We start from the raw sequence: 12,979 nt of genomic DNA, 5'->3' as shown, positions 1-12,979 counted from the left end.
AAATTCATGTCACTAGGATTGAGTTAATAGACTACGAGACCGTTCCTGGGCACCTATCCCTACCAGAAAACTTATTCACTAGACTTATTTTCTCCTGGGGCTCCAGGCCCCGGAACGAGTACCTGTTCCAGTGACCTAATTGGTCAGCAAAACCTGCAATCTGTAATGCATCCCTTTTCCTTTTCTGGTCTGATACGACTCCAGATTTTCCTTAGCGAACACCTATTCCTCCACCAAACTCTTTTGCATTTATTAAAATTTTCCCGTAATTTTCTTCATACCTCAGGACGGTGGTTCGATCCCATGAGGGGACGAAATTATTATCAACTAAAAATTCCCCCTTCGGTACATATATGAAAATATACCAATTCCGAGGTAGAGTGAATTAGATATTAAAGGACATTTGTAGTTCGAATGATATATATGAATCACGGTGATGTGATATATATATATATATATATATATATATATATATATATATATATATATATATATAGATAGATAGATAGATAGATAGATAGATAGATAGATAGATAGATAGATGGATATATATATATATATATATATATATATATATATATATTATCTATATATATGTATATATACACACACACATATATATATATATTATATATATATATATATATATATATATATATATCTATACATATATATATATAATACATATATATATGTATAGATATATATATATATATTATATATATATATATATATACATACATATATATATATTTATATATATATATATATATATAGATATATATATATATATATATATATATATATATATATATATATATTTTATATATACATTACAATATATATATATATATATAGATATATATATATATATACATATCTATATATACTATATATATATATATCTATATATATATATCTATATATATATATATATATATATATATATATATATATATATAATATAATATATATATATATGTGTGTGTGTGTGTCTGTGTCTGTGTCTGTGATGTTTTCTGCCCGGTTTTCAGGAAGTCCAGAGGCATCGAACAACAAATACGACTGACGATATTACTATATGTGGTTAATAATACTTTGAGACTGTAAATGTTATCTTCAGTATGGAAAGTTGACCAATACAAGAATATGTGTATACATGACACGTTATAAAAGTAAATCGAATTTTCTTATGGTGTGTGAAAAACTGTAAACCTGTCTAATGATTGAAAAGCAAATGCCCTGAGAACTCTGTTTATAATTATGAGCTCTCAGTGATATATAACAATAACTGAAAAACAGTTACTCAATATTGTTGTTACGCTGAAAATCATCTTCACGTATCGCTAGGTAACCAGGTGCAGTCCTTGGTTCCCTGTCTATTTCTTGTCAGGTTTAAACCTTGGCTCCCAGTCCCACCTTCCGCTCCCAGTGAAAACGAACGGGAGATCTACCCTCCCATAACGGGTCACCTATCCTCTTCAAAAGATAATATGAGTACTCTCATGAACATACTGTCTGTTAACTTTTCGATGAATGTTTTCATAAAGTGGCTTTATAATGCTGGTAGCATTTTAAATTAAGAGAGTATTGAAAAACGTTTTCAGGCGGGACAAAATGTAAACAATTGTATGATATTGCAGTGATGACGTTGATTTTATTACACTAGCTAAGAATGGCAGGATGTGTTATGGAAGAAGATGAATGTTGAAAAATAAAAATAAGTATATGTGGTGATCAATTTTACCGTACTTTACTGTCAGGAAACACTCAAATTCTTGAACTCTTTTTAGTTCACCTGGCAAATTAAGATAATAAACAGTTATGATAAACTCATGTGCAGAGTTTCAGTTCTGAAAATACATGTTGCGGAATAATCAACATTACATCATGAACGTGGGTACCGGGGTTGTATTATTTTTGCAAACATCTTCTGTTTAGAAGGTAAATAATGAAGATCAAATGCTTAGGTTTGTTGTATTTCAGAAATTCCCAACCATGGCACTTATATTCTCCATTTGACAACAAACCTCTTGAGGCTTCATTTGAAAACATCTGCGCACGGACATTAAGAAGCGATGTACCTCTAACCATTGCTTTTCATTTAAAAGAGTCAGGAGCCTCCTGATAACACGATCAATGGCGTCACTGAAAGCTACTCCAATTATGCGAGGCTCTTGACCAGAATCAAGGGCTCTCTGTAAATCAGAAGAACTTGTTAGAAGGGCATTACGAGTATGCAGCCCTTTGCGAAAGCCAAATTGCGTTCTAGGGGGAAAATTCTGCCTTTTATGATGAGTGAGAGAGGCAGGTACCTATTCTGCTCAAGTTCAAACGTTTGATGGGGCAGAATTTATCGTAGCAGAACCTTCTCTTGTAGGGCCTCGGCTAACTAATGTTTCAGGGAGGATACAGTGAATGTCACCCCATTGCTTCCAACTTCTACTTTACCAAACGGCTACTCCAGTACGTTTATATGTTTTGGCTACCTCCATTTTTCCTTCATTATTACAATCCCTTTGTGACGAGGGATGAAGACATCCAAAATCTATAGTAAGAAGTTTTCATATTATTTCTCCTGTGACTGGAAAAGTAGTTGTTAGGAAAATTTAACCTGCTCTAGATTTGTGAAATTTGCGCATAACTTTTTTTTATCTGCCATAAACCTTTGATTTATTTTACGATGAAAGGATTTTTGCGATCCTTTTGAACACCCACTGTGATTAGAATAACTTATCATATAGTTACCTGCAGAATTAAGAGTAAATAGTTTTTTCTGCATTTTTTCACAACGAAAAATAATTACATTAGTTTTTACAATATTAATTTTTAAGCAATTTTTTAAAACTAATCGACAGTAGCCTTATAATATCATTTACCCGTCATCTAATTTAGGATCCCATTGCTGCTTATGTTTTGATGCAGTTATATGATTACAGTTTCTATTAGATTCTGTAGATTCTGACTACTATATAAAATCGATACTCTGCAACTTAGTTATATAGCTGTACACATTTGCAATTACTCTCGTCACGAATTCTAATAAACGGCGCACAAGGTAAACCTACGCATACGCACTTACACCTACACAGACACCTACACGCACACATATTGTCCCGAGTGTCTGTGTTTTTTCACACCAACTATCAGGGTTTGAAAAGAAATTGTGGAGAGGCAGACAGACAAGCAAATAAAGATGTACGTGGGTGTCTAAGAAAGAAAAAGGAAAAGTAGAGAGAGAGAGAGAGAGAGAGAGAGAGAGAGAGAGAGAGAGAGAGAGAGAGAGAGAGAGTTCTCCACATAAGTTCTAAAAACAATACTGAGACTGAGTTTTTATTGTGTCGTTAAATTTTTTTTCACATAAGCCATACGAAAATATAGTAAAGCCAGGCATACAAACTGAGCTCCTCGTTGGACGAGTGGCTTACGCGCTCGCCTACCAGTTCGGCAGTACCGAGTTCAATTCCCCGCTCTGCCAACGTGGATTCAGAGGAATTTGTTTCTGGTGATTAGAAATTTATTTCTCGCTATAATGTGTTTCGGATCCCACAATTAAGCTGTAGGTCCCGTTGCTAGGTAGGTATTCAATTGATTTCTAGCCCCGTGAAGAATCTAGTCCTTCGGGTGAGCCCTAGGAGAGCTGTTAATCAGCTCAGTGGTGTGGTTTAACTAAGATATACTTGACTTAGACATACAAACTGACAAAGAATGTGTATGTGTTTGTGGGTGTATGTGTGAGAGAGAGACAGAGAGAGAAATAGAGGTGGGTGGGGTGTCGACAGTATGCTTGCATCTTTGCCTTTGTCATATTTTCCTTATGGTATGTGTTTGTATGTGTGTTTGTGAGAGAGTAAGAGTGTGTCATAGCATTTTTCACGTCAGCTCTACGAACAATAAAATAAAGGAGAGAGGAAGAGAGACACTGCGTGCGTACATAGTTACATCTTCATAAAATCTCTAAAAGAAGGAAGCAGGTAGAGACAGCATGCATGTCTCTGTGTGTGCGTCCTTGTATTGTATTTTTCACACCAGTTCCATGAGAAGAAAAGGGGGTGGGAGAGAGAGATTACGAGAAGAAGCGTGTATCGTTGCATATTACACTTTAACTATGAGAGAGAGAGAGAGAGAGAGAGAGAGAGAGAATTGTGCGTGTCTCTGTGTATATCTTGGCATTTTTAACTCCACCTCTACGAAGAGGTGTGTCGTTATTTTCTTTTTCTTCTTTTTTAAACTAGAAGCTCTCTATAAAGGGGAGTGGGGGTCGGGCGAGAGCTTACAAACGTGTAATCTCCTTAATGCGTCCCAGGTCCTTTTGACTTTCAGGACTTTTGCGTAGGCTCAAAATCTGGGTCGTTGACACAGGGCGACCGGTCATTAAAAGTGGTATCGCCCAATATTTACCCGATGAGCAGGTTCGTAAACGTCCAGGTAATGACCATGCAAATGTTCTCAGCTGCAGTCTAAGGAAAACTCCTTAAACGCTGCGAAATTGGTCTCATATTGAAGATTGTAGTTTTGAATTCGTGTGTGTGTGCTTAAACTGGCTTCTTTCTAAGTGTTTCTTTTCAATTATGGATATTATCTGCATCTTGCTTGCAAACGCAAAGGGAGGTTTTATATGTGGTTCTTTCATATGTAGTGTTCAGGCAAATGAAGTTATTGGTAATATCTGTTTACCTGAATTTTTAAGCTGTAATGTTTTAGATAATGCATTACTGTGGTTCCTTTTCTTTTCTCTCTCTCTCCCTCAGCCTAGCTAGTTGTTATTTCCACATCTGGATCCGGCTGCAACTTGCCTTCTGCGGATCTAAAATATAACTTGTTTTCGCAGCATTTAAACACTTTAGTTATTATTTAATTATTATTTCTGCAGCAGTAAATATTTCTGAACCAGGCCCAGTTCGGGGTTTGTGCATCCCAAGGCCTATAGGCCTTGGTGCATCCAGTCCTCAGCGGTCGCTCCTAGTACTCCCAGGATAATAGGTACTATTACTTGTACCTCAGCTTGCCATAGATTTTTTTTTTTTCACTAGATATGGATACTCTTCTATCTTTTCTCTGCATTTGTCCTATCATATACGTTCTAGGTTTGGTATATATTTCAAACCTATGATACATCATATACGTTCTAGGTTTGTATATATATATATAATAATATATATTACCTATATTATATAGATATATATATATATATATGTTTATGCGTGTTTCTTCATTTATTTGAGCTGGTATCACATGGTCGGCCTATTCATCACGTTTTCAGGTATATGACTCTTTACACTTTACTGTTTATAGTAAGTTATGGAATCGAATCTCAGAGCATTTTTTGCCTTCCTTTTATCACGATTTCATCCATAGACATAAGGAGACTCCTGACTATGCACTGCATTCCAGCGCTGTATTCATTCCTAGTTTCCTTGTTGGTCATTGAGACAATGAACAACTGTGGTGATGGTGAATCTTCTTTGGAACAGTTTTTACTCGATCTTTACCTGTCAATGTGGTTCCTGATATTGTTGGAGCTGTTTCCCACCGTTACATTGGGTTTGTAAGGTTGCTAAATTTTGTCCAGCTTCGTATATATACGAGTGAGGGACCGTAATCAATCCAAGTCATATTTAGGTTTTTCTTCATTTTATTACAATTTCTCAACACGATCTTATCCGATGGGATGTGGACTTTAGTTCATAAGCATGTGATAAGTCAGGAGTTACTAACTGCATTGCAATGTCCTTGGTCTTTTATGACTTATTGTACATTGTTTTTATACCAACTGCCAATTGTCTTAAGGGGTGATGTATCCTCTCGCTCTACCCTTTCTGTAGTTGCTGAACATTATTTATGAATATTTTTATCCACGTAATCTGATCTTGGGGTGCTTCATTTGAGCGCCTTTCTCTATTGCTTTCTCGTGCTTTCTTGCTTTCCTGGTCGTGATTTATTCTCTTGTTGTCAAACGCTACCCATTTCTTCGTTTCCTGCCATTTGACAAGAACCGCTTTGTGCGTTTGGCCTCCGGAATTGGCGTTCGCTCTTCCTTTCCAGTTTGTAATTATTCATTTGTTATCTTTTTGTTTGTGGTGAAGAGCTTATTGAACTGCTCATTTATATTTCATTCTGTGTTCGATGACTTCTTCAACAACTGGTGTTCCTTTCTTTATTATTACGATGAATATGTGTATTTAAGAGTAAAAGTTAGGAGTGAATCACGGGGAAACTATTGAAAGTTTCGTACAAAGTGAAATGCGAATGAGTGTTATTTGTATATAAGTAGGGAATTAAATACATTAAAAATCTGAAAACATGTACGCTTCACTCAGTCGGGGTCACTGGAATCTTTGTTCTTTCAGAATGTCAAGAGGATAGCATGAAAAACTATCTAAAGTTGTCATTATAAAAAGATTTTATATTTATATCTCGCTTTCTTTTTAGTTAGTAAGCATAAACCATGGTAAATACTATTCGTCTTCCTTCTTTTGGAAGTAGGATGTTTGAGTTTGCTTAGTTTGTTGCTCTAGATATTAGATGCTGTTCTATATATTCGTTGCTTACAGTTATCATCGTCATCATCAAGGCAGTCATTGGGTAGATTATAGGTTTTCCATATCAGTTAATTGATTTTTTCTCTTTAATTGATTTGCTAAAGGAGGAAAGAATATACATTTCTCTCTCTCTCTCTCTCTCTCTCTCTCTCTTCTCTCTCTCTCTCTCTCTCTCTCTCTCTCTCTCTCAGAAATCCACCACGATGAAATATTTCTTAAAGAAATAATGAGTATTGGAATATTTTGATATTATAGGTAATTAGGATAAATTCATTTGCCATTTATCTTTTTGATTTGATCAAGATTTTAATTCTTTGGGACGAATGTTCATAGACAGTACTTTATAATTTTTAGAATTATATAAATCAATGGTTTACAAAATTTGAACTGAAGCAGATACGAGTAGTTGTATCCATACAATTAGTATTCATACGTAAAGAGATATATATATTTCTTAGTGACGTAGGAATTAATTTTGCAGATAGATATGTAAAGTCTGCCATATATAACTCGGATTCAATCGAACTGCTTTGTATAATGAACTAAGCGCTATCTTAATCATGCTGAAATATATTTTATTGATTGTATTTTTGCTTTACAGTTATAGTAGGTATAAGTATTAAGTAGATTATAATAGCATGAACTATGGTTTTTAATTATGTAACACAGGAAAACATTAATATGACTTGAATTTATATTTGCTTTTTGATACTCTTGTACGAAAAATATAAAATATTGGCTGATATCGGCAACTTTCTTTAGTGTGAGAAAAACTGATTTTACCGTACTTCAACTTTCATTTTATTTTTATTTAGATAAATCTATACACAAAGGATTTCTCCTTCATCAATAGCACCATTGGCTGCTACCAAATTCAATTTTACAAGTGTAACGAAGCCTAAAATAACCTGACAGTTAGGCATTGTCTGGTGATGGGAAGGAAGCCAGATCCAGACGAGACAAGTATCCTTCGTCTTACTCAACACCAGTCCTGGAACTCCCTCAAGCTCTTTCCAGACCCTTGGTTTTCTTTAGCGTCTCTCGACCCCCCCCATTCAGCTTCACACAGACTTCTCTCCTTCCCTCCATTCCATTACGTAAGCCGAAGTGCACAAGGTGTCAGTAATTCTTAATCCTCCACTAACGACGTTACCTGCGTGCCACCTGATGCCCCGGTGTCTTAAGGCGGATTCTCTTTGATCTCCCTGAACCTGCAGCCTCTCTAACCTTAATTATTCATTAACAGAGACGAGTTTGTGATGCCAGATTTGGCTCTAGTCCCACATAGCCCCGTTTAGCTTTTATTGATCTAGGAATTCTAATTGGTTCTTAGCCTTCCATCGAGCACAAATGCACCAAGAACTCAAGGAATTTAGTTGTTGTCTTGGGGGGGGGGATGAAACTGTGTGTGATTATATATATATATATATATATATATATATATATATATATATATATATATATATGTATGTATGTATGCATGTATGTATGTATTTATATATCTTTATATATATTATACATACATACATACATACACACACATATATAAATATTATATACTCATATATATATATATCTATAATATATATATAATGTGTGCTGGTTTGTGGTGTGTTTGTTTGTGGTATGTATGTTTGTATGTATGTGCAACGTGTAAAGCCCACAATGCCCACTCGTAACTTCTTGGAAATTCTTTGCTTCTTTTTTGGATTACGGCTTGTCGCCTTACAGAGCCCCTGAAGATCGAAATCCAAAGAAATTTTATTGAGGAAAACTGTGATGTCCGGTACCGGGAAAACAAACCTAGGTCCCATATTCACAATCAGAGGTCATGTTGCCTACCTGACCTGGTGATTCTTTTGGTGAATATGGGACCTGGGTTTCGTTTCCGGTTACCGGACATCACAATCCTCTTCAAAAATTTCTTTGGAACTTGGCTCTTACCGGCTTTGTAGCTGACAAGCGTATCCAAAAAAAGAGCAAAGAAATACAAAGAAGTTAAGAGGGCAATTGGGGGTGATTTACCGTTGCATTAGTATCTGGTCAAAAAAGTGACCAGTAGATTCTACATTGTTGTATATACATAAATAATCTATATATATATAAATATATATATATTATATATATATATATATATATATATCCATACAATATTATTATAGACATATATAATATATAATATATATATATATATATATATACACATATATATATATACCAATATATATAACATATCTAATAATATACATGTATAATATATATATATACGAATATATATCTATTATTAATATAATATATATATATATATTACTAGTAATATATATATATATATATATATATAATATTATAAATGTTATTAATAAATTGTATATATATGAATATATATATAATTATAGATATATATATCTATATATATATATATATAGATATATAATATTTATAATATATATATATATCTATATATAAAATGTAACTTATATATATTAATGTATATATATATATATATATATATATATATCTATATAGTTGTATATATGTATGATTAGATATATTATAATATCTGTTAGTCTTATTATACTATATCATATATAATTATATAATATATAAACTATATATTATATAAATAATACTATACTGTATATATAATAATCAGTATATCTATATATTAATATATATTATTATATATATATATATATTATCTATTATATAATATATGTGGTTGTTTGTGTGTGGTGTGTTGTTTGTGTGTAATATTATATTATCTAGTATTATATATATAAATATAATATATAAATATATAATAATATAAATATGAACATAATATATATATATATATATATATATATATATATAGGTATATATATATAGTACTGTATATATATATATATATATATATATATACTATATATAGATATATAATATATAATAAGATTATAACATAAAAACATAATGTTAGAATCTTACTGGTCGTCAATTTTTTCACCAGAATACACATGCAACTATTAATAGCCGCAATGCCCATCTTAAATAACTCTTTGAATCTTTGCTCTTTTTTGGATTACGCTTGTCGCTACAAAGCATGAAGAGCCAATTCCAAAAAAGAAATTTTTGGAAGATCTTTCGCTAGGATATTTCCAACAATACTTGTGCACGAAGTAAAATAAAAGGGTGATTAATTAAGAACACCAGCTAAGTTACAATGGATAAAAAAGATAAACCAAGCCACTAATAATGCAAGTACACCGTTGACCTGCGAGGGGAGTACTATAGTTGGAAAGAAATTGATTTTTGCATCACATCCTGTCCATCAGTCAGTTACACATTCCGCGGCACGGGCTTAGAAGGTTTGTACAGAAAACATGAGAAGCAGAAAAGCTAAAAAAAATAAATAAATAAAAGTAAAACATTAATGGTCTACTCAATAGGGTCGAAAAAGGGAGGTTCCGCAGTCCTAAAACTGTTTATAGCATCTGTGACTAAAAATTATTACATAAGTAAAGAAAGGGTATGCGTTAAAACATGCTAGATATTTATTATCAAACAAATACTGAAAGTAAAATTTATTTTAAAGTCATTACTAAAATTAGGCATCTGCTATTTATTATTCAATACTATAACTGAAAGTAAGTAGTGTTATGTAAAATCGTACCAAGAATAGAATTTTTGAGATGTTAGAAAAATTAATTAGAAACCTAACTTCGTACGTTCGAATGTATTTATTTATTTATTTTTAGGAATTCGTGTTGGAAATTTACACCTTTGGCTCTTATTATACTACCTTATATCTGGCCTTTATTAATCAACTATGTATATTTTTCATTGTATTTGTCTTTGCCAAACGTGCGTGGTTTGTGTATGTGTGATAAGTGCTTTTATATACTATGTGCGTATGGATGTCTGCCCAAATCTCTTAATGAAATGCCAAAAGAATATGAGGTAAAAAAAAGCAACAAATATTTATTTATTTATCTATTCATTTATTTATGTGTTCATTTGCTTATTTACTTATTTATTTATTTATTTTTTCAGGGCGTAAGCGTGGTGGGTCCTTGCGGCCTCACCCAGTACCGAATAGAGGGCATGAGTACCCTGAAGGCCAGGAGCCCGAGGGAAGTGCCCCGACAAGCAATCCACTTCGGAGACAAACTCGGAGAAGGAGATTTTGGAACTGTAAGTTTAGTTTTTTTTTTTTATAAGAATTAATAAAAAGTACAATATGTTTCTATGTAAAAAAAACAAAGACTTTCGAACACCTGAACTGTGTTCCTTATCGGTTAAAATGTAAATGGAGAGGGTAGTTTCCTCCGAAGAGCGTCTTAAGAAGTGGGCGGGGCGAAAAAATAACAGCCCATCATCGAAGTGCTGGTTCGAGGAAACTCCCTTCTCCATTTACATTTTAACGTCTACACTGATGAGGAACACGTTCAGGTGTTAGTCTTTTTTTTTTTTACGTAGGAATATATTTTTATATATAATTGTGGATTTTTTAACAATTTTTTTTCACGAGACTGTGAATTTCTTAACAAAAAGTACAATGTTATTCATGTACAAAACGCCCTTATCGAGAGAAGAGAAATGGGCACCATTTTATGTAAAAAGCTACATCAATAAGATTAGGCAGTTCACATGGTAGATAGGCTAAAGACGTTTCGAGTTGAATTTTACTTGTAGCGGATATTACAAAGCGAAATAACTCAAATGTAATTATAATAACCAGCTCACTTTACATTGTCGATTTGTCCGTGTTTTTCAAGAGAACGTGAAAGCAACTCAGATTTTTGCATGAGGCAAAATACTGGATGAGGAAAGGATTAAAGAATGTATGACCAGTTTTTTGGTAACTGGATGATAAAAGGAACGGATTCTCTAAAATGCTGATTTATGACTTAAAGTTACACAGACGTTAATTCTTTTCAGTCCAAGTGTAAAATACTATTGGCATAGAATTGTAGAGGCACTTAAGCCAAAGATCATTATTTCAATTTGGATCTGAGCAATCTGTGTCTTCAGGAACTTTTCCTTCTTCCATATCCAAGGGAGATCTGAAGACTGAGAGAGTAAATAATTCTTGAGTGCCTCTAAGTCTGTTAAATGGCGAATGACAACTGCCATCTTCAGCCATGTCCTGAGTTTAAGTCTGGTTGTGGCCATAAATGTTTCTGTTGTCCTGTTTCTTTTTCTTTTGGCTTATGGTCCTTTCATAGTACTTATCAGGCACTTTTTCTGAGAGATTTTTTTTTTCATTTCAAACTGTTATTAACCATTCAACTTCACAGTGAGCAAGGTACTTCCTAAGTTTTCTTTTCTAAGTGAATTTCTCTTCCACTTTTGCGTCTTGGTAAGTGGAGCCTTGCCACACTTGCTCTTGGAAGTAGCACTTGTTGATGGCCATCATCTTTGTTTAATGTCGACGTTTTATTGTTTTTATTTATTTGGGAATTCTGCTGTTTCTCTTTTATTTTATTATTAGCACAAGTCATTTATTCATTACCTACACAATGCTTCCACCCTTGAGATTGGTCTTTTTTCTTGCCTTAATTTTAAAAATATTGTCTTCTGATTTTGACTTTCATTTCCTGTATTGATATCGTCAGCCTTCATGGTTTCCAAGTATTTATAGCCAGTCTGTCCTATATAATTGATAACTCTCTCAGTTTGGAACTATTCCTTTACTTTAGATGGTCTTTACTTGTAATATAGCTATAGATGAGCATTTGTCAACGGCGAACAACATTTTCATAAGATCTGGAATTCAAGCTTTTAGGATGTTGGACCCGATAGTTCCCTCTAGTTTAGGCGGAATGAATAAAGACAATGGATTATTTAAGAGCCGAATAAATTTCACACCCCTTAAAGTTTTATATATTGTTGGAATGTCATTGCACGTTGGCTTTCCTTTTGTCTGAGCACAAAAATTACAGTTTGTAAATAATAAGGAGAATTTACTTTGTAATCTTTCACTTCCTCACCCCATTCTCACCGAATATCCCAGGTTCATTTAGGTGATGTGGCAGGAATTGGAGAATTGGTTGACGCCACAGGGACGCTCACCAGTATGAACGGCGTGGGCGGTAGACAGGCGGTTCTAGCCACAGTCAGCCAGGATGCTTCACCCGAGGTAATTAATGACAGGAGATGCTTCATTTTTTGTCAGATTGGTAGCAGGGGTAAACTAAAATATTCATAGTTATTAAAAAAAAAAAAAAATAGGTAAAAATGAAATACTATGGGAAATTTTCTCACTTTTTCAAGTGTAATGACGAGGAGAATGGACACTCTAATGCCTTTTTCAGGCCTAGGCTTGAAGGTGGCAAAGAAGAAAATTTGAAAACGTTGTACTTAACCACCGAGGAAACGTTGCATGCTTACTTATAATGATAGCGGAGAATATAGAGGTGGTAGTTGCATTAGTGGCAATAAAAGTAGCCGCGGTCAAA

At 33.5% G+C, this 12,979-nt stretch overlaps 1 protein-coding gene across 2 annotated transcripts in view; it reads left to right on the top strand.

Annotated features, from left to right (window-relative positions):
* The window catches only part of LOC135206608 (discoidin domain-containing receptor 2-like), a 1,678,822-nt gene that overhangs the window by 1,617,873 nt on the left and 47,970 nt on the right, over positions 1-12,979 (top strand). For both annotated transcript variants that reach the window (XM_064237944.1, XM_064237945.1), the window contains exons 11-12: positions 10,572-10,712; positions 12,535-12,660. In XM_064237944.1, the coding sequence (XP_064094014.1) occupies positions 10,572-10,712; positions 12,535-12,660 (267 nt within the window). The remainder of the gene's footprint in view (positions 1-10,571; positions 10,713-12,534; positions 12,661-12,979) is intronic.

This window comes from Macrobrachium nipponense, chromosome 31 (assembly GCF_015104395.2).
Source record: "Macrobrachium nipponense isolate FS-2020 chromosome 31, ASM1510439v2, whole genome shotgun sequence".
NCBI classification, from domain to species: domain Eukaryota; kingdom Metazoa; phylum Arthropoda; class Malacostraca; order Decapoda; family Palaemonidae; genus Macrobrachium; species Macrobrachium nipponense.
The sequence above is the reverse complement of the archived record's forward strand: the minus strand, read 5'-3'. Positions and strand labels throughout refer to the sequence as shown.